The 23,715-nt window shown below is 33.6% G+C and overlaps 3 protein-coding genes across 3 annotated transcripts; all 3 read left to right on the top strand.

Moving 5' to 3' along the window:
• Positions 1–1,781: 1,781 nt before the first annotated feature.
• LOC114731350 (disease resistance protein RFL1-like) lies at positions 1,782–6,767 on the top strand. Its single transcript, XM_028918490.1, has 10 exons — positions 1,782–1,915; positions 2,049–2,139; positions 2,235–2,324; positions 2,440–2,538; positions 2,655–2,816; positions 3,918–4,020; positions 4,498–4,976; positions 5,125–5,155; positions 5,238–6,153; positions 6,461–6,767. Exons 1-10 carry the CDS (start codon positions 1,782–1,784, stop codon positions 6,765–6,767), a joined length of 2,412 nt encoding a protein of 803 aa, XP_028774323.1.
• Positions 6,768–6,787: 20 nt separating this feature from the next.
• Positions 6,788–10,799, top strand: LOC114731349 (uncharacterized). Its single transcript, XM_028918489.1, has 5 exons — positions 6,788–6,935; positions 9,661–9,730; positions 9,818–9,930; positions 10,030–10,597; positions 10,694–10,799. Exons 1-5 carry the CDS (start codon positions 6,788–6,790, stop codon positions 10,797–10,799), a joined length of 1,005 nt encoding a protein of 334 aa, XP_028774322.1.
• A 3,966-nt stretch (positions 10,800–14,765) lies between these two features.
• LOC114731347 (fatty acyl-CoA reductase 2-like) lies at positions 14,766–19,008 on the top strand. The gene is made up of 11 exons (XM_028918488.1): positions 14,766–15,178; positions 15,626–15,729; positions 15,803–16,002; positions 16,942–17,042; positions 17,126–17,309; positions 17,441–17,602; positions 17,653–17,685; positions 17,791–17,872; positions 18,093–18,285; positions 18,359–18,482; positions 18,858–19,008. Exons 1-11 carry the CDS (start codon positions 14,779–14,781, stop codon positions 19,006–19,008), a joined length of 1,734 nt encoding a protein of 577 aa, XP_028774321.1. The 5' UTR covers positions 14,766–14,778.
• Positions 19,009–23,715: the final 4,707 nt, after the last annotated feature.

The raw sequence follows: 23,715 nt of genomic DNA, 5'->3' as shown, positions 1-23,715 counted from the left end.
TATATAATGTGACCATTTTAAAAGAAATATTAAAAATAAATAAATTTAATTTATTATTATGAAGAAATTAAAAAAATACTAAATATTTAATTAAATATATTTAATGGATAAATATATATAAATTAGAAATCATATACATATAATTTCTGTTTTTCTCGGTTTTTTTTTTCAGCCACAATGAGTGAAATAAACACATGTAGAAAGCCAAAGTGGATACCACTAGCCTGTTGGCCTAGTGGTGTGGGTGTGTGCGTGATGCGGGTTCGATCCCGCTCTATTGTAACTCAAAAAAAAAAAAAAGCCAAATTGGATATTTGAGAGGTAGGTGAGAAATATTAATGCTGACCCACTGGCAAAAACAAAATGAGTGAGCTTCTCCTTAAAAGGCCCGTTTACCCCTAAAAGTCAGATTGCAAAAACGGTATTCCAAACACACTCTAAATTCAAAAACCCGTTTTTGTCATTTGGGAAGTCAGTTTGGGCCTCCGATCCCAAACAGACCCAAACACGTCCGCGGAAGCAAATAGCGCAAAGTCAGTGGAAAACATATATATAAAGCACTCTGCGATAGCTGGGAAACAATATTCTATATAAACAATGATTTATTTTTCTGGGAAATGTTACGCTCATATGAATATTTTATAATCCATATTTTCTGATCTCGAAATCCCCAAGGTTCTTAATTACTTATAGAATATGCCTATTTCTCCATTTTGTGCTGAGGCATCAAAGCAGCAGCACTACTGTTTCTCACCGGAGTCAGTCTCAGTCGTCCGCCATGCTTCGATCCTCAACTTGAAATTAGCATTCAGTAGTTTTCTCTTTTTACTCTGCTTTTCCATTGGATTATTATTATGTGACCTCATTTTCATCTTCGTTTGTTGTTGTTTCTGCTTCTGCCTTTTGCACAATTGTTCATTCTCTACTTGGACAGATTCAAGGTTGGTCGATCTCTGAAGCTTCTCTGCGCACAATAATCTTCATCCCTTCATTACTTTGCTCGATCAAATTGCATGCACATTAAGGAAAGATAGATGATTTTGTATGTGCGGGAAAAGTAGATTAGATTTATTGGCGAAAACTCAAGCCCCAAACTGCGGAACTATATATATGACTTCAATTTTAATTATTATCACTTTGGTTCAGTCTCTGTATATATATATTGCATATGCAGGAACAGTAATAATGAAAAAGGTAGGTGGTGGAAGGCCAAAGGATAATGATGTGCGGGGACACGTTGAGGTACTGGCGGAAGGACGAAGATGGAAGTGTAAATATTGTGAATTGGAATTCTCAGGAGGTGCCAGCAGAATCAGATCTCATATTAATGGAGAAAAAGGCGGAGGCATTCGAGTCTGTCAAAAATTTGTTTCAGACAAAGGAAACTCCAATGATCTCAGAGACAACCTCCAACATTGTCACCAAGGTTACGTGATTATATATTATTATGCTCCCTTCTATCTTTTTTATAAGTCATGCAGAGGGGATTTTTTCTTTTTGTTTTTTTGCCAGCTTTTTTTTAAAGATATCATATGTGATATTTATTACATTTCTCCCACGTTGCCGTTATTTAATGTTGACCCAATTATTTACAGTTACGCTATACTGTAGGTTTAAATGAAGATAAAATTAATTAGATGCTCCTTCACTTTTCAGACAGAGGTGAAGAGTTTTAATTTTAACTCTTCCCTTAGTTCTGGTAAATTTTTTTACAAGTCATGCTCAGGGAATTTTTTTTTCCCTTATAAGAAATCTCATTGGACGGTCTATTAGATTATAGCATGCCCAATGAAGCAGGACAAATCCAAGCTGATGCCAAGTATCAGGAAGGGGTTCGAGTTGTTGGGTCTTCTTCTGTTTCCGATGGGGAGAATCAAGACTTGAAGGTTATACAATATGTGTTTGAATGCTTAAGGTTAGATTCATACTTCTGACTGTATATGTGCTTCTAATATGTATAGATGAATGTATTTTATTTTTTGTTTTCTTTTTTCAAATCACTCTAATTCTATGCTTTGATAAATATATCATTCTAATTAATTCTTCAGTCCTGAAGATAAGGTTTTTTGTTCCCCACTTTCATATTTGTCTCAAGAAGAATTTGCCACGCTTAAAGCAGGGGCTTTTTTGGATTCATTGGTGAGTATTTATTTATTATATTTTTATATTCTATTTTAATATTAATGACAAAGGTTTTAGTTATATTAATAATATTCAGTTTCATGCATCCTTAGGTAATAGATACTTTTGCGGAGATGTTAACCCATATTGAGCGAAAGAAGAAAATTACACCTTCGAATTGGTATCTTCCCGTGGCATTTTCGGTGATTTCCGATTCCCTTCTTTGTTACATGATGCATGTCAATAGTTGTTTAATCTAAAACTAGTTCTTTGTCATTGGCAATAACTCTTGACGGTTCATCCGTGATGTAATTATAGGAGGCAGCACTCAAAGGCAGCATAGGTCACTTCTTGGGCTTTGTCCATCGCCAAAAAATAAAAGAAAATTATATGTCTGACCTGAAATCCTGTGAGAAGGTATGTCAGTCTTTTCAACTCTTTATAGAAAAGTTCCTCTATCAACATGATTACTTTTTTTTTTTGTTTTCCTACTGTGTGCATGTCAATTTGATTTTTGTCATCACAAATGATAGGTGTTTATTCCCGTTCACATTGAAGCAAAGCCAAATTGTGGACATTTTTATTTATACATTATCCATGTAAAGAATGAAGAGATTGAAATATGGGATTCTCTGCTCGATACATGTGTGGCTGAAACAGATCGCAATGAGAATACAAGAAAATTGGTGAGATTGGTGAGTGTTAGATAATTGCAATATTGACAACATTAATCGATCAACTATATCCGGTTGCTTGCAATGGAAAAGCTCTTCAAGAAAGTAGCATTTACGAAATTTCTTTCCAAGAAGGAAATCAACATCGTCGAACAGCCTAATGGGTGCGTGGACGATTATTATGTAAAATTATATAAACTTTACTAGAAAAAGTTCTTATGATGACCTTATCATATATATTTCTTTTAATTTGTAGATTTGACTGCGGTATCTTTGTTATGAAGTTCATGGAACAATCATATAATTATGTGAAGAGAAACTCTTCATTTCAGGTATGACCTCTTACAAACATGTAGTCATATAGACTCATGGGTAAGCACTAACACATGCCCGCACAGTCCTACACGAGCACGCAAGTACTCTCTTTTACCCCATGAGGGGGAAATGGAGGGAAAGGTAAGGATGAGAAAATTTTAATGAGATCAATTTTAAAAAAATTGAAGAAATGGGATTTTAAAATTTTAATAAAGAGAATATGTAAAATAAAAAGAGTACTACAAATTAATTAAAGACTTTTAACCCAATTTCTTTAATTTTTTAAATTGGTCTCATTAAAATTTTCTCCCTCTTTTCCCTCCCTCCGTTTTCTTTATCCCAAACAGACCCTTAGTCATACAAATGATATGGACGACTGCGTAGTTTGAGAGTGAAAAAGAAAGGGAGGTGTAACAACTCAATACGAGGATATTCATAAGAAAGGCCACGTGTCAAGAAAATGGAAAAGGGAATGTGTTTATCATGAGGACGTTGCAAATGTGGGAGTGAGTAGTGTAGAGGTGGTTACACTATATTAAGGGAGAGGTGAAATGAGAATGGGGTGTGGATGATTTGGATGATCTTTTCTCTGGTCCCATTCTTCGGGAATCTTCTCTCTGTGACTCTCTTCTTCTTCTTCTTCTTCCCTCTTCCTTGTGTCTCGTCCCTCTATTTCCCTTTTAATTCATTTTACAGTGTTCTTTCAATGTATTTTCAGATGCCTGTAATTGTTACAAATTAGATTGAATCTTAAATACATACTTGTTATTCCGTTGTGTTGAGATATTACGATTTAGATCGTTACAGGAGGATTTGGCTATGAAGTTGCTCAACAGTGACCTGAACCAAGAAAAATACAATCTCTATGACAAAGCAAGACGGCACTATGCACAAGTTGAACAGCAAGATGGCAATAAAAGATTACGAATTGACAGAGTGAATAGACAAGATCGTTTAGAAGAATGTATGAGTATCAGCATACAGAATTTATATCCACCTCCATTTATTTGTCATTTATGAATTTGTTGAAGTTTTTAAACTTAAAAATTTTCATAACTTTTTTTTTGCCAAAAAAATTGTCATAACCTTAAAAAATTACTCTCATCAAATTGTAACCTTCTCTCATATTTTCGTCTTGGCCACTCTCTTCTCCATAACTTTTTGATTATTTAATGAGGGAAAAGTGCGGAAAAATACTTAATGCCGCCTAAATTTTTTGGTGACTTACATTTTGAATTCTTGAAATCTTCCAAAATGTGATTTCCACATAGGGACGGACAGAGTATATATACAACTGCTTAAAATTTGAATGCCATATTATCTAATTTAATTTTTTTACTTTTCTCACTATCTTTACTTAATTATTTATTACTATTTTTGTTGCTAGAATCTTCCAAAGATTATATATTGCCTACAACAGTTTTGATAGGGTGGACGTTTCGAATTTATACTAAACAAATATGGGAGTGGATAATGGATGACAAGGTGTCAGCAATTGGCGTTTGGGGAATGGGGGGTTCAGGAAAAACAGCCTTGGCAACCCATATTCATGACAAGCTTTTAGAAGAAGCCAATGGTGACATTCAAGTTATTTGGGTGACTGTATTACAAAATATTGACATCTACAAGTTGCAAAAAGTCATAGGGAAATCAATTAAATTGGATATATCTAATGAGCCTCGTAAAAGAATTGCCAGAAAATTATTTCAAGCATTCAAAGAGATGAAGAAGTGTGTTATTATTTTAGATGATGTTTGGGATCATTTCTCTCTAAAGGACGTTGGATTTCCCATGTTAGATAATCGAATTAAACTGATTTTGACCACTCGCATTAGGGAGGTGTGTCAAGACATGGACTGTGAGAAGGTAATAAAAGTGGAACCTTTAGTTATAGACGATTGCTGGGATTTGCTTGAAAAGTTTTGGGATCCCATGAAGAATTGTCTTTGGAAGTGAAGGGCATTGCATGGCAAGTGGTACAGGAATGTGAGGATTTGCCCCTTGCTATTGTTAGAATCGCAACAAGCATGAAGGGGAAAACGCAGGTTAGAGAATGGAGTCATATGTTGAAATGTCTTAAAAACTTGGGCAATGGGCAATATGAAATGGACAAATGAGTATTTCCAGTTTTGAGATCTAGCTATGATTTCTTAACTAACAAATTGCAAAGATTCTTCTTGTATTGTGTCTTCAATATCGCTGGTCCTTTTTGGGATGAAGATGCTGATCATTTGATAAGAAGGTTTGTTTATGAAAGCATTGATGAGACAACGGAGTTGAGTGTGCAGTATGACGAAGGTTACAACATGATGCATAAATTAAAGAATCACAGCATGTTGGATTATGATGATAATAATTATTACTGGATGACACACAAATTTCTTGCAGTCCTGGCTACTGGTATTGTAGAAGACACTGGTAAAATTATGGGAAAAGCTTGTAAGAATTTGACAGAAATACCAAGTGATGACCAATGGAAAGAAGATCTACAACAAGTTTTTCTAATGGGAAACAAGATACAAACAATTCCAAATGGCATATCTCCTAAATGTACTCAACTTTCGACGTTGCTTTTGAATGATAATGTAAAACTCAACCACATCACTGATGAGTTTTTCAACAACATGCCCGCTCTTAAAACACTTGATTTGTCTAAGACTGCAATTCAGCGTTTGCCTGAATCGGTATCCAACCTAAAATGTCTCATTGCATTGTTACTTTCAGGATGTAGGCAATTGAGGTACATTCCTTCATTAGGAAAATTGAAACGGTTAATATCACTGGATCTATCTTGTACTGCCATCGCTGAGGCACCTGCGGGTTTGGAATCATTGGTCAATCTTAGATGCCTGAATCTACTCGAGGTTGATAAGTTGGTAATATCACCATCGCTCATATCCAAGTTGATCAATTTAAAGTGTCTTGAGTTGGGTTGGGCCCAATGCTTAACGGATGCAACAGCACAAAGTGTACAAGGTTTGGAAAAGTTGGAAGTTATATGTGCCTACTTTCATGACATTAGCATCTTCAATACCTTCATGAGGTTTGTGGCCGAAAATCGTGAAATCAGAAGTTATCGATTAACTTTATGCCATGAAATTTATAATTTTTTTGATGATGATGATGAGAAAATAAACACAGAATATTCTTGATGGTACGAATTTCAAAAATAGAGAAGCAGTAGTACTCCCAAGAGACATCAAGAAGTTGTTTGTAACAGCGTGTTTCCTAGGGACAGGTGGTAGATCCCTATGCAATATTTTATCACATGCCCACAACAATAATCCAACCCAAATTGAACTGTTGGCAATTAGCAACTGTGAAGAGGTGGAGTGCTTGTGCTGTTGCAGTTGCCGCTTTTGCTTCTCTTCCCAACCTGTTGGACGTCTACACCTCTGGGAAATGAACAACTTGAAAGACTTGGTGTCACCATCTGCTTGTTTCTTGCATCAATCCACCCTATTTGCTCATCTCACACATCTCCGAATTTGGAAATGTAACAGCATAAAGACTCTGATGCCGTTTAGGTTATTAGCACTCCTCCAAAACCTGCGCACCATTTGCGTTGAAAGGTGTGAGCAGATGAAAAAAATAGTTGGAGAGGATCATTCTGTAATGGAACTTACTGCTAGTGGTGACCTCGTGGCCCTCCCTTGACATCTCTGAACTTAGAGGATATGATAGAATTAGATTTCGTGTACGGAGGCATCATGCTCTGCCCTTCTCTCCGAGCATTCTCTGCTTCTTCTTGCAAGAAACTAAATCCCCCTCAGATAGCGATCTCAAATAATGGAAGTGTGCTTCCGATGCAGAAGTTCTCATTTGGTAGATACTATTGGGGAAAGTGATTAATCAGGTCCATATCTGCCCCACTCTGACTTACTTTTATAATATGTTTATGATGAATATCGTTACTGTTTGTGTTTATTTCTTCTCGTGCTTCAAATGATCATTCATATGTTTCCTTTTGTCTTCTTTATTTCTCTCCATCTGCCCGCGTTGTACTTGATTTTTGTGATCGTCACTAACCTTGCACGCTCATATCAGTTTCTGAATGCCTGCCAATAAAAGCAATTAATGTTCCAATAATTGGCATTTTGTTTGTTATAAATTACTACATCGAATACCATAAACAAATCTCAACAAAGGGAAGCCAATTTGTAGGATATACAACCTCATCAGCTCTTAATTTTTTTTTTCCCTCATTTGAATGTTCGAAGTGTGCACCAGTGCTACTACTCAATCCGGGATATTAATCATTGTGAATATATCTCATCTCCTAAATTGCTCATGATATTTTCAATTATTCATTCAGTCAAATATAGTTGCAAAGTTGTTTGTGGCATGTGTCTCGATTATCCTAATTCTTTTTTGTAATGTCATATGCAGGATACGGTTTTTGCTGCATAGGACGCTGAAAGTGATGAGTTAAGCCATCATTTAAGAACTTCTTTTGATTCTATATTTATATTGTTTGCTTCTATATTTGTTCAACTACACTATTTTAATCGGTACATTTATGATGAAACTAAGTTTGTAATGCAACTACTTGCTTGTTTTAACTAAACTATTTGTTGGAAGGATGACACGAACACTTATTATTGAACTCAAGATGAATTACATAGGCAAATTTACATATAAACTCTGAATATGGGACTTCTTTATGAATAAAACCTTGCAAATTTTACTAAAATACTTTCAATTATCTTAAAATTGGTTGCCCTTAGTTTCTACCCGTAAGGCAACATTTTGGAGAGTGATTTGTTTCTACTTATAAGACAAATTAGAAAAGTTGAGAATTATTTAGTACTTTTGTTTTTTAATTATTAGTGACCTGAGGGAGAAAGTGTGGCTCATTATAAAGGTCTATATATCATAATTACAATGATTCCGTATTTTTCTAATTTATCTCTTTACAAATTAAAATACCTCGATCTAATAGGTGCGCTGTTAGTTGACTGGGAAAATATATCTTTAATATTATCATTTTTATCTTTGACCAAAAAAAATATTATCATTTTTATCATTTTAAAGACAGTAATTTTTTGTTGTTGTTGTTTTTTTTATTATGTACTGTTATATTTGAAATGAAACCATTTATCAATTCTCGTTAAATTGTCAACGTTCTTGTTTAAGTGAAATCATTATAATTTTATATGCAGTAGATTGTACATAATTTTCAACGTTTTAAAAAATAAGTATTCCAGTTACAAATAAAAATTGATTGTAAACTTTTAAAATGTTTTGGTCACAAATTTACGAAAATGCACACGGCATATCTGTTCTTCTTTTTTTTTTTATTTTTTATCTGAGCATATCTGTTCTTCAAGATGCTACATGTTAACTATGAATGCCAGCCATACAGTACAAATAAGTATTTCGTCATCATGAATCAAAAAGCTGACTTCGAGGAAAAATCATATTGTACTTGTAGTTGAATTATTTTCAAAATTAATGTTTAAACTTTAATCAAACTTGGAAAAAAAAAAAAAAACGAAAGATGCCATATGAATGGCAACAGAAGGAAAGAAACAAAATTCACCTCTTTTGAGAATAATGTTGTGACAAGAACTGACGATTAATTATAATTATAAATGGATAAATAAACAGCAGTGTTTTATTTAAATAATATGTTTCATGTAAAATTGGAAAACAGGCATGAGAACATCCAAATTATTTAAAGAAAACAGGCACACACCAGCACTCCATGTGTGACTCTGTTTCCATCACGCCTGCATTGTCTTCACTTTATATAGCAAACCAAATTATCTAATTCAACATAAGTCAACATGTTGAAGACGACAAATCAATCAGACATCGAAAGGCAATATTGAGTTCTCATCAGTTCCTATTTTAGTAGCTGCCGGCACCATGAGAGACAGAGATCTTTCTTCTTATCGCTTGTTAACTGATTTCTACAGTGTACATATATATTGCCATTGCTTGCTTGTGAAGTAGCAGAGAGTTAAGCTTGTGAATTGAAGGAAGAGAGATTTGAGATTGCAACAGAGAGAGAGAGAGAGAGAGAGAGAAGGGATATGGAAGGAAGTAAAGGTGGTGAAGTGAGAAGGATTCATATAGTGTACTTCCTCAGTTTGATGGGTCGTTCTGAAGAACCACATCTTATACGTATTCATCATCTGGTTCGTAACGGGGTCTATCTTCGAGGTGGCTTCATTTCCCTGTTTCTTTCACCGCATATTTGTTAGACTTAAGAAAGTTGCTCTCACTTTTGACCTCTGTACTTGGTACTTTGTTTCTCACTTGCACATCATAATTTGTTGATTCTCACCTCTAATGTTATACGTTTCTCTCTTCTTTCTTTTAATACTCTGTTTCTTTAAGGTTTTAGAGTTGTCTTTAAAACATGAAAAACCACATTATTAAGTGTTTTTTTTTTGTACGTAAAGATTTAGTTAAAACAATAGATAACAATTACGGTTTATGTGATGGTTGGTTTACAAATTACAAGCTCCTCTGTCTTTCTGTGTCGTGGCCTGTTCTTGCTTTTAGAGGTCATGATTTATGAACTTTGTTTATGTGATCAAAGATGTGAAGAGATGGATTGGAGAAGTGAGAGGGAAGGATTTGACAGAGACATATGCATGGTCCTACAAAAGGTAGAATGAATGGCATCTTTATACTCTGTTTTTTATTTTTTTTGAATGAGTTGAGGTGTGCGATTTGTGGATTCGAATTTTAAGCAGGAGATACAAGACAGGTTACGTGTGGCAAGACTTGTTAGATGATGATCTCATTACTCCAATCTCTGATAATGAATACGTCCTTAAAGGATCTCAAACACACCCTCCCTCTTTTGGTATGTCCTTCAAATGAAATAATGGAGTGTTGTCATTTGGAAATAATTTTCAAAATGAGTTATGTAAGTATTTGTTGAGAAGACTCTTTGATTATGCAGAAACTTTTATATTTGGTGAAAGGAAAGCTTCCATATTGGACAAGGAGATTCACGTTCAAGTGCATGATACAGAAGGCAAACAGTTGAAGCAGAAGCAACCATTGATATCGGAAGAACTTCAACTTGAAAGATTTCCATATTTCAAACCAAATTCTCTGGATCAGGTACTATCAGAAATAAGCTCTGATGGGTCCACATTACCAGATGAAAGTGAATCCTGTAAAGTTGAACCAGACAAACTCGTGGACACAGGCAAACACAACCCAGAGACATCATTTTCAATTTCATTATCATCTTCTTCTTCATCATTATCCCCCTTGAAAGGAAGTAAGAGATTTTCAACAGGAGCTTCTGGTTTGTTTCGCAGCTTGATCACCTGTGGAGCCTTAGATCCAAACGACGACGTTGTGGTCATGCTGAACCAAGCTCATAAAACTGTTTCGAAGAACTCTAACACCCTCGATGATGGTAATGTTAACGCACAAATTCGCAAACATAATAGATTTGGAGGATCAGCTAGGAATCTTGGAAGTTGTTGGAATCCCCAGCAGGAGCATGATGAAGCCAGGTAAGTAAATGAGAAATTGGGCCCAGAAAATTTCAAGTTACAAATTATGACAAAAATCAAAGTTTTTCTTCATAACATGAGCTTTCATATTTGCAGAAAAAGCTGTGATGAGAAGAGCACAAACAAGAACAAGAAGAAGCTAGGCGAGTTTCTGAATCAGATTTCTCACAAACCATTTGGAGGGTCAATTTTCTCTAGATGAGAAGAGCCAGAAAATATTAAAAAAAATACGTTGTAGGGAAGAAAAACAGGGCGTGTTTGGAACCAAAAAGCCCATCAGGGTGAAAGATCCATTTTATACAGATTTCAAGTTCTATGTAGTCATGCAATTTGAAAAAAAATGTCGAAATGATAATTCTTTTTGACCTCATCAGATTCCACGAGCACTATCCCATTAATGACTTATTTTATTTCATGTTATTTGTTACTTGTTAATTAAACTAAATTAAGAATTTCAATCTATCTTCGGCCTCTACTTTTGATTTGTAGCTACAATTCTTCTGCCCGCCACCAATTTTGGGGCTGGGCCTTTTTAAAAAAATTTAAAATTAAATTCCAGTCATAATCTAAAATTTCATAACCCATATTAATTAATTCAACCTTTAAAAATCGTTATATATACTACACTTGTAGTCTTGTGGTCAAACTTTTTTTGTTTTTAAGGAATTCATTCTCATCACCATGAGAGCGTTGAAGCTTAAGCTTACCTCCTCGACTTTTCCTAGTATGAATTATGCAGAATTAATGGTTGCTTCTATATTCAGAACATTGATTCATCTCCTATCATTATTTACCATTAATTCTTTTATAAAAAGACAATTATATGCATCAAATAAAAAGATATTACAACACAGAGTGTATATAGGGACAAAACATAAGAAGAAAATAAGTTCATAAATTGAGGTTTGGTGAGTCTTTTATTCACATCCCAACTGAAGATAATTTGTCATTAATTCTTTGATGAGTCTTTTGAACTTGTATTTACATTACAGACAAAGGTGCCAGTGCCATAGCTTCTTGTCTTTGGTTGTGGGCGTGTTTGGGACCATATTTAGAGGCCCAAACTGACTTCCCAACTAGCAAAAAGCGTTTTTTGGATTTGGAGTGTATTTGGAATCATATTTTTACAATTCAACTTATGTGTGCAAATAGACTTTTAAAGAGAAGCTCCTTTTTATTGCTTTCACCGGTGCCTCCAAAAAAGCTGTTGGAGCATTAATGGTAATTTAAAATTTTCACCTATTCATCGTATATTCGATTTGGCAGTCTGCATGGATTTATTTTTACCTGGGAAGTCTGAAAAACGAGAAGGACAACATGGGCGCAGCTCGGAAGTCTGAAAAATATTCAGTTGGGACCATCAAAGTAATTTATATATATCTATTAAATATATTTAATTAAATATTTTAGTATTTTTTTCAATTTCTTCCTAACAATATATTAAATTTCTTTATTTTTAATAATTTTATTTTCAATACTTCTTTTAAAATTGTCACATTATATATATAATATTAGATATATTTTACTTAGTAAAATTCATGTTCTTTTTAATCATTTGCATCTAAACTTACATTTTTATTAATCATCCAAACAAATTTTTGCTTCTCAAACTGATTTTTTTTACAAAACTCAATCCAAACAATGTTAAAGGTAGTCCTCATAGTAACTGCCAATATTAAATGTTTCATCAAATGATAATTCTAACTAATACCCATGATTAACAAGGGTATTTTAGAGAAGACAATATCTATTTATTATAAATAACTAACTTAACTAATTTTTTTAATCTATTTAAATTAGTCAACTAACTTTTATATTAAATATGAAAGATACTATTTAGGACCAGAAATAATAGGAAGAGGAAAGGAAAATGAAGAAAGAGTCAAAGTTTAACGCACATTACCCAAAATAGGCAGTCCGCTGAACTGAAACTGACCACTCAAGCTGAAGACAAGAGAGAATCAAACGTAACCACAACCTAAACTTACTAAGATCCACGACACTGCCATCTAACCAAAATTGATTCAACCAATTCGTTTGATTGAATTGACTACATTAAATTGATGAATACTAGTATTTAGAAACCGAATTTCATTATTTATTTATTTTGTTTTCAACCCATCAGTTTTGACGTCATATATTATCTTCTCGAGCGTGTATTCATTTTCAAACAATATATTGGATTGCGGAGGTAAGAAAACTATTAATTGATTTAATTCCAAGAATAAGTGATATTTTTTCATTAGTATTTTTTACAAACTCCTACTCATTGGTATGACAGTATAATTACTCAGCCTCAGGTAGTCGTTGCCTGTCATTACTGTCGTATCCCCATTTTCATAAAGTTCCAACTAATAGCGACAACCGCACTATCCTTCGATGATATTGATTTTAATATCTTAGATAGTATATCGTGTCGTATTTCATTTTCATAACTCAGTGTGTGTGTCTAATTGTATATCTAAATATACATATATATATATATATATATAGAAAAATCATTATATGTTACCCAAACTTAGATGATTTTTTTGGGGGTTGAGAGATGACTTTGTAACATATTATAGGCCAAAACCAGCTGTCACGAAGGAAAATGGAATTAAAAGGACTGTTAGGGTAAGGCCGCAAGGGTGAGATTGCTCCGTTTTTATTATATTGGGACAAGATTATACCAATAAATATTTTAGGGTACTGAGTCCATATTCAAAAATAATTGAGAGTGTGCTGGTGCATCTTTACTCTTATTTTAATCATTTTTTTAAGAAATATGTGCTTCTTTGATGGCAAAAAAAAAAAAAAAAAAGAGTACGTGCTTATTTAATCCCTATGAAAATACCTCAATTAATTCACACATCCAATAACAATTAAAAGCATTAAAACAAACAGAGTTTGGGTCTAACAGAAAAGACTAGTCTTCTACAACGTGAAGAACTAAGATTTGAATCCCTACTGGAAGATGTGCCTACCTTTAGTACTTGATAATGCCTCGAACAGGATTGTCTCCAATAGAATGATACATGTCCTTACAAAAAAAAACCATTAAATTTGTTATAAAATTCAAGTGGTTTCCAATATTACTTTAATTATTTTTTTTTGCTTGAATATTACTCTAATTAATTATACTAAATTTTAACATCACATTAATTTCGTACAGAGAGAATGAAAAATTGTCCCTTCTAAGATAGGATGAAAAATTTCTTCTAAAAGGCTTCTTGTAAAAAGGACTTTTCTGACAATTCTCCCTAGCTCATCAATAAACGACCCCACTCTTCCCGTCTCTCTTTAATTTCCCCGACCTCCCCTCCACACTCTCTTCATCCCCTTCCCCCTTTTCCCTTCATCTCCCTCTTATTTGTATTCTTTGGCGTATGCCATTACTCAAATAAAGTCCATGTTATCTTTTTCGTAGTACATAATACTTTACTTATATTTCCATTTAATTGAAAAAATAGAATTAAAAGGTAAATATCTATATTTATTCTATTTTTACCTTCATATTTCATCATGCTCTTGATTTTTTTTTTCATAATATCTACATATATTTAATTCTATCTTTTTCATATTAAAGATATTTACCTTTAAAGTCCATTTTTATACAATTAAATGAAAAGGTAAATAAAATATTGTGAATAAAAAAAATCAACTTGAAATTTATCTGGGGTAATGGCACACATAAAAAATACGAGAGACAGAGAAATGGCAGGGTAAGGGGAAGAGAGAGCGGCGTGGGGTAAAATTAAAAAGAGATGGGTGGAGTGGAGTCGTTAATTGATGAGGGAGGGAGAGTTATTAAAAATGAAAGAAGTATTATTAAAAACTTTTAATTAATTTTTCTTGCACGCTCTCATTATCAAAATTTTATAACCTCGTTCCTTTAATTTTTGAGAGAATTATCAAAAGGTCTCAAAGAAAAAATTTAATTATTAAAAAATCTTAAACCAACCTGAACCTATTGTCATATCCTACTCTAAAACTTGTCATTACATGCTTTTTACTTATTAATAGACTTTAGAGTAATTAAATCCCTTTCTTAGGATCTGATTATAATTCTCCCTTAATTTTTCTGGTTTGTGTGTATATATACACGCATGCTCACGGATGCACGAGCACGAGCCATGAACTGAACCTACTGAGAGAGACCAAAGAGTTTTGGTATCCCTGCGACATTCACTTGCCAAACAATGAATCCTTACCTGATGAGGTCCCTCCCCTCAGTTTCTGCACCTCAAAACTCATCATCATCCTATAAGAGTCGCCCTGCGATTCCTCAATCCTTACTCCCCTGTCATTATGTTTCTGCCACCGGTATTCTTAACTTCGAATATCGTCAAAAACGCATTCAGAAGAGTCGTGGGGTTGTCTGGAGCCAGAATAACAGTGAAAGCTGTGGCAGAAACCTCAGTATTATTACTGGTGTTCTTGAGAAGCCAAGAGAGAGTCTGGTTGATGAAGGAAACAGAAAGACGACGTCTTTCATTATGCCTTCAGAAATCAAACCCTTTCAAGGTGGTATTGGCATCGTCAACTTTTTTAAAGGCAAGAACTTCCTCATCACTGGTGCAACAGGGTTCGTGGCCAAAGGTAATACTGTTTCACTTTCTTTTCCCTGCATGAAATTTCCCAGGAAAAGTCAGGTGCGTTTCCTTGAAATTAGTTTTAGGCCTGATGCGTGACTACTCCTCGTATATATACCTATTTTCTTATCTGTTATAGAACACCACTCATCAGGATCATGTCGGGAAGTCACGCCTCTGATACTCCACTCTCTAATTTAAGAGTATTTTTCTTTGAAATATCGTAAAAAAAAAAAAAAAAAATAGAACTACACAACTTCATGCTTGTAAGATATTAAAATGTAACTCATCTCATAGGAAAAAAAAAAAACATACTTTGGAGATTCTGACATTATCAAAGGCATTCGAGAGTAGGACATTAGAGGCCCTTTGACCAATGGGGTCATGGTTTGTGTTGTATTAATTTAGATAGTGACTAATACAATTAACACAGAGAAGCATTCCAAATTTGCAGTTATTGTGGAGAAGATCTTAAGGATGGTTCCAGAAACTGGAAAGATTTTTGTGTTGATCAAGGCAAAAGACAAGGAAGAAGCTATGGAAAGACTCAAAGCTGAAGTGAGTTTTTTCCCTTATATAACACAATCACTTGCAGATACTAATTAACATGCATATTGTGATGAACGTGCAGATCATAGAATGTGAAGTTTTCAAGAAAATCAAAGAGGGTCATGGAGAAAATTATGTGGAGTTCATGATGAGGAAGCTGATCCCAGTGGCTGGGACAGTGTGTGAAGCTGATTTGGAGATGGATGCCAACACTGCAAATGATATTGCAAACCAAGTTCATGTGGTGGTCAACTCTGCGGCCACCACCTCCTTCGATGAGAGGTTAGTCATCATATATTACTCTGATATGGTCTATATGTTAGTTATTTACAAGTGATTCTCACATGCATATCAAGAAAGGAAAAAAAAAACATTAGACTGATAAATTTGTCCACGTTTGCCCTTATTAAAGAATGTTTTGCATTTTCACTCATCTATTTTCTTTGGTTTATTGTATTCACATGGCTAGAATTGAAAAAGATCATTATCATCATACAAATGACTTACATTTAGAACCAAACTTTTCTCATGCAAATAACTCAACTAGTAGTATTTTAGTTACACACGTGAATTTATGACATCAATACAATCATATTGGTGGCGTTTTTAATATCAAAAGCCTATTTAAAGTTGTTCTGATTAACTTCTCATGGATGTGACTTCTATCCATGTGAAGTTTGACACATACCTATCCATACAAACCAGCCTGTGTGTATAAATAATTTTATTTCTTTCTTCATTTTTGGGTTGATTGATATTAATTAGCTACAGTGGTCATAAAATGAAATTTTCCCTATATTTAATGAGTAATTGCTCTTTCCAATGAGATGGTTAGAAGTATCCCATTTTGATTTATAATATAAGTCACTTTCAACTAATTCATCAAAATCCAAAAATATAGTTAATTAGTTAAATCTATCGTACTAAATTGTCAAAAGTTGAGGATTTGAAAGAGGGAGAGAGAACTGTGAAAAATACAGTCCTATTTAAACAAGAATTGCGGGAGTAAAATTGATAAATAAGAAATAATTATTTTGAAAGTGATGACTTATGTATACAGTGAACCCAAAAAATCCTTCCAAAAATGCCTTATATATTCTGGGTCACCGGAAGGAAGTAGAAGAAATACTATTTGGAAGAAAAGCAATTAACAAAACATACCCCTACTGACATGTGAGTTGGAAATTCTCAAATCTCTGTTCTTAATCAATTCACTTTCAGGTACGATGTGGCTCTAAACACAAATACCAGAGGACCTTTTCGTCTCCTAAACTTCGCGAAGAAATGCAAGAATCTTTGTCTTTTCTTTCATATATCAACAGGTATAAGACGAGAACATACAGCATATAACTGATTTTCTTTTATATAAATAAGTGAACTTAAATCCAATATATGTGATATTCAGCTTATGTTGGTGATGGAGAAAGAAAAGGGACAATAAGGGAGAAGCCACTTTACATCGGACAAAGAAGGGTTAGGGCAATCACAGAACAGGACATAGATTTTGAACTAAAGTTGGCATCAGAAATGCTGGATTCACTCAAACAGGATCAAGCAACTCAGAAGATGAAAGACTTGGGTATTCAGAGGTACGCACATAGGGATGTTTTTATGTACATGTTTACTTGAAAATTGGAGATCAATTTGTTTAGCTCATAATTTTTGCTTAAAAGAATATATTGATATATAAATTTACATATGTATATATTTATAAGAACAGGGCAAATATGTACGGATGGCCAAACACGTACTCATTCACAAAGGCGATGGGAGAGATGTTAATAAGCAGCTTCAGAGATGGCACACCAATGGTTATTCTTCGTCCCACTGTGATTGAAAGCTCTTACTCTGAGCCTTTCCCTGGTTGGATTCAAGGATACAGGTCCCATCCTATCTTCCCGTGCGCCATTTTCATTTTTCATTGCAGAACAGAGTTCTTGATCCACTTATATTTAATTATTCAAGACAAACACAAGAATAAAATGATCATAATTATTTTTAGTCATTGCATTTTTCTGTGCTACCTTTCATCATATAATTTTTCTTCTTCTTTCTTTCATCATAAAACAGAGTTCTTGATCCACTTATATTTAATTATGGGAAGGGTCATCTCCCTGGATTTCTTGGAGACCCTAATGCGGTTATAGATGTGGTAAGTTTAGGTCAATTATTTTTCATTCACAAATAATAAAGGTTTAGGTTTATTATATACATGCAGGTTGATTTTACTAACAGATGTGTGCCCTAGTAAAATAGAACAGGCCTAACCCAACTCCATTTGTATTAGCTGTGTTAAATAGGACTTTGAATACTGACTGGGTGGCAAATATATGTTTAAGCAAAAGATTAATGATTCGGTGGAATGCATGCAGATTCCAGTAGATATGGTTGCGAATGCCACAATGGCGGCAATTGCGAAACATGGGGCTGCCACAACACCAGATTTAAGTATCTACCACATTGGATCTTCTGTGGCAAACCCTATTTCATTTGGAGCTGTGTTTGATTATGCTCGTCGCCATTTCAAGTCTTTTCCATTGGCACAGTCCTCAAATAGGAATCAAAGTCTCATTCAGAAGATGAACTTCTTGAACTCTTTGGATGACTTCTCTTCTTACATTTCAATGGAAATGGCAAGGCAAACTGGATTCTTACAAGCAACAAATGTTGAAACTAATCTCCCAAAAGAAGTCCACAAAGAAAGCACAGCTTTTAATTCACTTGGCTAAGCTCTATGAGCCATACATGTTTTATAAGGCATGGTAAGCAAAATTCTCAGATGCGTCTAATGATACTAATGTCAAAGGAAAACCTTATCACTACTTGAGCTTCCAATCTTTATAACTTTCAGAAGTCCCAATATTTAACGTTGACTTCCCAATTGGACTTTTATCATCCTTCATAGATTTAGTTGTTCAGAGTTTTCCACTTTAACAGGAATCACTAATAAGCACACTGTACTTCCTTTACTTTATTCTTTTTTTAAGCCACTAATCATTTTCGGTTCCTATTTCTCAATACTCTAGTTACATGATTTTAAACATCTTATATTCTCAATTTACAACACAATATTCAGTTTGTAGAGGACAAGTGTTTATAGTTTGTAGAATTGAGCGTGAAGTACTATGGTTTGGCAGGTTTGATAGTGGAAATACCCAGAGGCTATATGGAGAAATGTCGGCTGAAGAGATGAAGGACTTTGGATTTGATGTGAAAAGCATAGATTGGGAGCAATACATATCCAAAATTCATATCCCTGGTGTGAGAAAGCACCTTTTGAAGTGTTGAATTCTTCAGGAGGAAGGGCTATGTGTAATAGTAGTAACTCCATCAGTTGATATTTGATATTCATCAACTACTATCATGTATTTAATTATATTGCTTATTTCGATGTTCTGCTTGTCGATCGATCAGTGTACGTATGATGTAGAAGAAACAATATGTTTTGATTTCGTTAATTACTATTAAATGATCACTCATTCCTGCTTTTCTTTGTTACTTGATAAAGGGAATCGCTTTCTGCGGTTGTAAATTGTAATCAACATCTTACCGAGTGTATATGAAATATTATTAAGAATTCCTCTCAAGTTTCACTACAAAAAAACAGCTGATTAGCGACGGAAACAAATTCCGTCACTAATTACTGACAGAATTTGCGACAGAAACAAATTCCGTCGCTAATTTCTGACGGAATTGCGACGGAAATTCCGTCGCTAATTTTTTTGACGGATTAGTGACAGAATTTTTTCGTCGCTAATATTTGCGACGGATTAGCGACGGAATTTCCGTTCGTCGCTAAATTCCGTCGCTAATCCGTCGGAAAATCCATCAGTAAATATTTAGTGACGGAATTCGCGACGGAATTTTTTCCGTCAGAAATTTCCGTCACTAAATTGTTTATCACAGAAGTTTTTGTCACTAATTCTGTCGCTAATTCTATTCCGTCGCAATTTCGTCACTAATCCGTCACTAATTTTAAATTTCGTTATTTTAAATTATAATCTTACAAAAATTATATTATAACAATTAAGAATATAATAATTTAAAAATATTTTTAATTATAAAATAAATTGATATACTTATGGAGTTGGTGTTAATGAAGATATCGTTATCATTCATGTTATCATTATGTATATACTGAAAATAGAAAGATAATTTCTTAGAAAACTTATTTATATTTTGTTAAAATAAATTCCTCTTGATTATTAATAATAATTAAAAAATACAATAAGATTATTAATAACTTTTTTATAAAAAATGATATAAGAAAGAAATAATTTTATCATATGTAAAATATATTGAAATATATAACATGTGATAGAAATTCAAAACGATTTAATAAATTTATATGAATGCAAATTAATATTGAAGTGAATTTTGAATTTCAATCATTAAACAATAAAATTTAATCACGATATAATTAATACCCATGATAGATTGATTTTGGTCTTAATACAAAAACAAATGGTATATATAAAAATTTTTAAGAAAATAAATAACATAGGATATATATACAAGCAGGAGAATACTGTTTGTCATAATCTATTCAAATTATTTAATTTTTATATAGAATAATTTATTAGATTTTATTATAGTAGTTATTTTTTGAATAACAAGATTTTTTGACTAATTATAAATGATTTTCTTCAAATATATAAAACACATATAGATAATATAATATAATGTAATATAATACATATATCATTAAATTGTATATCTTATCAATGTTAATTAAAAAATAAATTTAAAAAATATTTATAAAAAAATTATTTATGATTTAAAATTCAAGATTAGTGCGGTTAGAAATTAAAATTATATTAAAAATATTTTTTAAGAATAAAAAATTATTTAAAAAATATTAAAAAATTATTTTTTTATTAAAATAGTTATGATTAAAATTATCATATAGTATATTTTCAGTTTTTAATAATATATATAATTGTTTGTGTAAAATAATATTATATATATATATATTTAATTTTATATAATAAGTCAACAGGTTCATTGCAACTCAACTGGTAAAGCCGCACGCGCGCACAGAGGAGGTCCTGGGTTCGAGCCATGGAGAAGTCACTTTGAAGAGAAAATTATGTGGTGGTGACACGTGGCAGGCAAAGGTGACATGTGATGTGGCAAGCAGAGGTGAGGTGGCGACGGATTAGTGACGGAAAAATAGTGACGGGAAATTTCCGTCGGTAATTAGCGACGGAACAAATTCCGTCGGTAATTCCGTCACTAATCCGTTTCTGTCGCTAGTCCGTCGCTAAATTCCGTAACTAAAAGCATGTTTTTTTGTAGTGTTTGTATTGAATTTTCTTTTTACACTAATATTGCACTTAAAAATTCCAGGAAAAATTTGAACCGCCCTAATTTGCGATAAAAGATCAGAGAACTCCATAGGGAATTATACATACTTGACCTTGTTAACATTCGCAGAAACATCCCTGGGATATTAAATTATACGAACGCTCTCTAACTCTCCGTTAACTTTTGTCTATTTTTCATCTTGTAATTAAAACACATCTTCCATGTATTTCAACGTCTGCGGCTTCCCTTTTTTCAATGTCAGCTGATCTTTGATTGCAATTTCGGCATTTGGAAAGGGAAGGAACTGGGATTCCCATGATCGTACGGAATTCGGTTTGGGGGATCTCCAATCTGACACCGTGTGAAGTGAAATTTGGAGTGAAAACTATATTTTATTATTCACAAATCACAAGTGACAGATATATATGCAAGAGCACGTATATCTGATATCTTAATTATACAATCTTTTCTCTCTCTACAGTATTCTTTCATATCCCTCCATATCAGCTCGCCTCTCTCAGGATCTAATGATATCGTATCTCAACCTCTAACAAGTAATAACTATGTAAATGTCTCACAGACACACATTTTGCTACTTTATATATAATACTTAATTAGTCTGTACGTGTAACGTGCGAGCACGAGCCATGTACTGAACCTACTGAAAGAAACCAAAGAGTTTTGATATCTCTACAGCATTCACTTCAAAACAATGAATCCTTACTTGATCAGATCCCTCTTCTCAGCTTCTGCACCTTAAAACTCTTATAAAGTCACCCTGAGATTCTTCAAACCTTATTCCCATCGTACGATTAATGGTCGACCAAAAGTACTCTTAACTTTCAGAATCAAAGGCGCATTCAGATTGAAAGGTTGAAGAAGAGTTGTGGTGTTGTTTGTAGCCAGAACATCAGCGAAAGCTATGGCGGAAACCTCAGTACTGCTGCTCCTCAGAACCCAAGAGCAAGTCTTGAAGGCAGCACAACGACGCGTTCATTGTGCCTTCAGAAATCAAACCCTTCGAAGGAGCCATAGGCATTGTCAACTTTTTTAAAGGCAAGAACATCCTCATCACTGGTGCGACAGGGTTTGTGGCCAAAGGTAATACCGTTCATCACTTTTGTTGCATGAAATTTCCCAGAAGAAGTCAGGTGCATTTAATTCTTTGAAATTATATATGTTCAAGATATTTTCAGTCCTGATGCACGACTATTTTCTTACCTGTTATCATCACCTAAAGTTGTTACTTCATACTACCTCCTTTCGTTAATATATAAAAGCTAGTTTGACTTTCAATTGGTCCTAAATATAAGACCAAAATCTACTTTATCTTTCATGTATATTCATTTTTTTTAAATAGTCATTGTACTAGTTACACATATTAAAGATTCTATTAAATGGTAATTCTAACTAATAGACATGATTAACAGGGGTGTTATAGGAAAGATAATACTTATTTATTACAAATAACTAATTTACTAAAAAATTTTAATCTATTCAAATTAGTCAACTAGTTTTTGTATTAAGAATTGGAGGTAGTATATCACGTGAAGAACATGTGAACACTGAAATGGTATAGAACATGCACCACTGAAGATGGTGTCATGTTCTGAGTTCTATTAGTTTAGATATAGCGAGGATTTAACACACAGAGGCATCCAAATTTGCAGTTTTTGTGGAGAAGATATTGAGGATGGTTCCAGAAACTGGAAAGGTTTTGTGTTGATCAAGGCAAAAGACAAGGAAGCAGCTATGGAAAGACTCAAAGCTGAAGTGAGTTTTTTGCCCTTATTATATAACACAATCACTTGCAGATACTAATTAACATGGATATAACGATGAACACACAGATCATAGAATGTGAGGTGTTCAAGAATCAAAGAAGGTCATGGAAAAAGTTACATGGAATTCATGATGAGGAAGCTCATCCCAGTGGTTGGGAGAGTGTGAAGCTGATCTGGAGATGGATGCTCACACTGGAAATGATATTGCAAATCAAGTTCATGTGGTCGTCATGCTCTGCAGCCACCAACTCCTTGGGTGAGAGGTTAGTCAGAGTTTATATATATTTCTCTAATCCTTATTTATAAGGCACTTATAAGATATTTTACAGAAATTAAGAAAAACATTAACTCCATTAATTCTATATGTCACGCTGGTCCTTATTATAAGTCGCTTGTAGAAAAAATTGTTTGTTCTAAATATAAATCTTGCAGGATATTTAATGATGGCCTTTTGATTTTAGCCTCATTTAATTTTTGGTGAAAAGAGAGAAAGACGAGAGAGGTGAGAATAATTTGTAAGCATGGAGAGGAAAAAAAACTTTAATAAGAGTAAATTTAAAATTTAATCCATTTATCAATATGTGAAAATGAGTTACAAATAACTCATAATAAGGATCGAAGTGGTACTTTAAATTTTTTTAAAACAAGCTCATCAAAATTTTTCCTCCCTTCTTTTTTTCTTCATTTCCCTCGTACCAAACATACTCTAATGGTTTCAGTGGAGGAAAAAAAAAAAAAAAGACTGGGAGCAAAGGAGGAGACGTGAATTCATGACATGATGGTAAGATGCTGATACCGTATCAGTGATGCGATCAACTTGGCGTCTGTTTCAAGTTAAAAGCTTATTCATAATTAATGTCACGTGGATGTGAACTCTAGCCATGTGAAGCTTGATAATTGACAC

The sequence above is a fragment of the Neltuma alba genome, unplaced genomic scaffold (genome assembly GCF_004799145.2).
Source record: "Neltuma alba isolate B1F8T4 unplaced genomic scaffold, ASM479914v2 tig00012824_pilon, whole genome shotgun sequence".
NCBI lineage: Eukaryota > Viridiplantae > Streptophyta > Magnoliopsida > Fabales > Fabaceae > Neltuma > Neltuma alba.
The sequence above is the reverse complement of the archived record's forward strand: the minus strand, read 5'-3'. Positions and strand labels throughout refer to the sequence as shown.

Excerpts from the sequence above, each read along its gene's own strand:
- LOC114731350 (XM_028918490.1), top strand. The coding sequence starts at position 1,782 with ATGCCCAATGAAGCAGGACAAATCCAAGCTGATGCCAAGTATCAGGAA. Across the intron at positions 2,539-2,654 it reads ACCTGAAATCCTGTGAGAAG|GTGTTTATTCCCGTTCACAT; the intron begins GTATGTCAGTCT and ends CACAAATGATAG. Across the intron at positions 4,977-5,124 it reads AAGACATGGACTGTGAGAAG|AATCGCAACAAGCATGAAGG; the intron begins GTAATAAAAGTG and ends TGCTATTGTTAG.
- LOC114731349 (XM_028918489.1), top strand. The coding sequence starts at position 6,788 with ATGATAGAATTAGATTTCGTGTACGGAGGCATCATGCTCTGCCCTTCT. Across the intron at positions 6,936-9,660 it reads GATGCAGAAGTTCTCATTTG|ATGTGAAGAGATGGATTGGA; the intron begins GTAGATACTATT and ends ATGTGATCAAAG. Across the intron at positions 9,931-10,029 it reads AACACACCCTCCCTCTTTTG|AAACTTTTATATTTGGTGAA; the intron begins GTATGTCCTTCA and ends TTGATTATGCAG.
- LOC114731347 (XM_028918488.1), top strand. The coding sequence starts at position 14,779 with ATGAATCCTTACCTGATGAGGTCCCTCCCCTCAGTTTCTGCACCTCAA. Across the intron at positions 15,179-15,625 it reads AACAGGGTTCGTGGCCAAAG|TTATTGTGGAGAAGATCTTA; the intron begins GTAATACTGTTT and ends CCAAATTTGCAG. Across the intron at positions 18,483-18,857 it reads TACATGTTTTATAAGGCATG|GTTTGATAGTGGAAATACCC; the intron begins GTAAGCAAAATT and ends ATGGTTTGGCAG.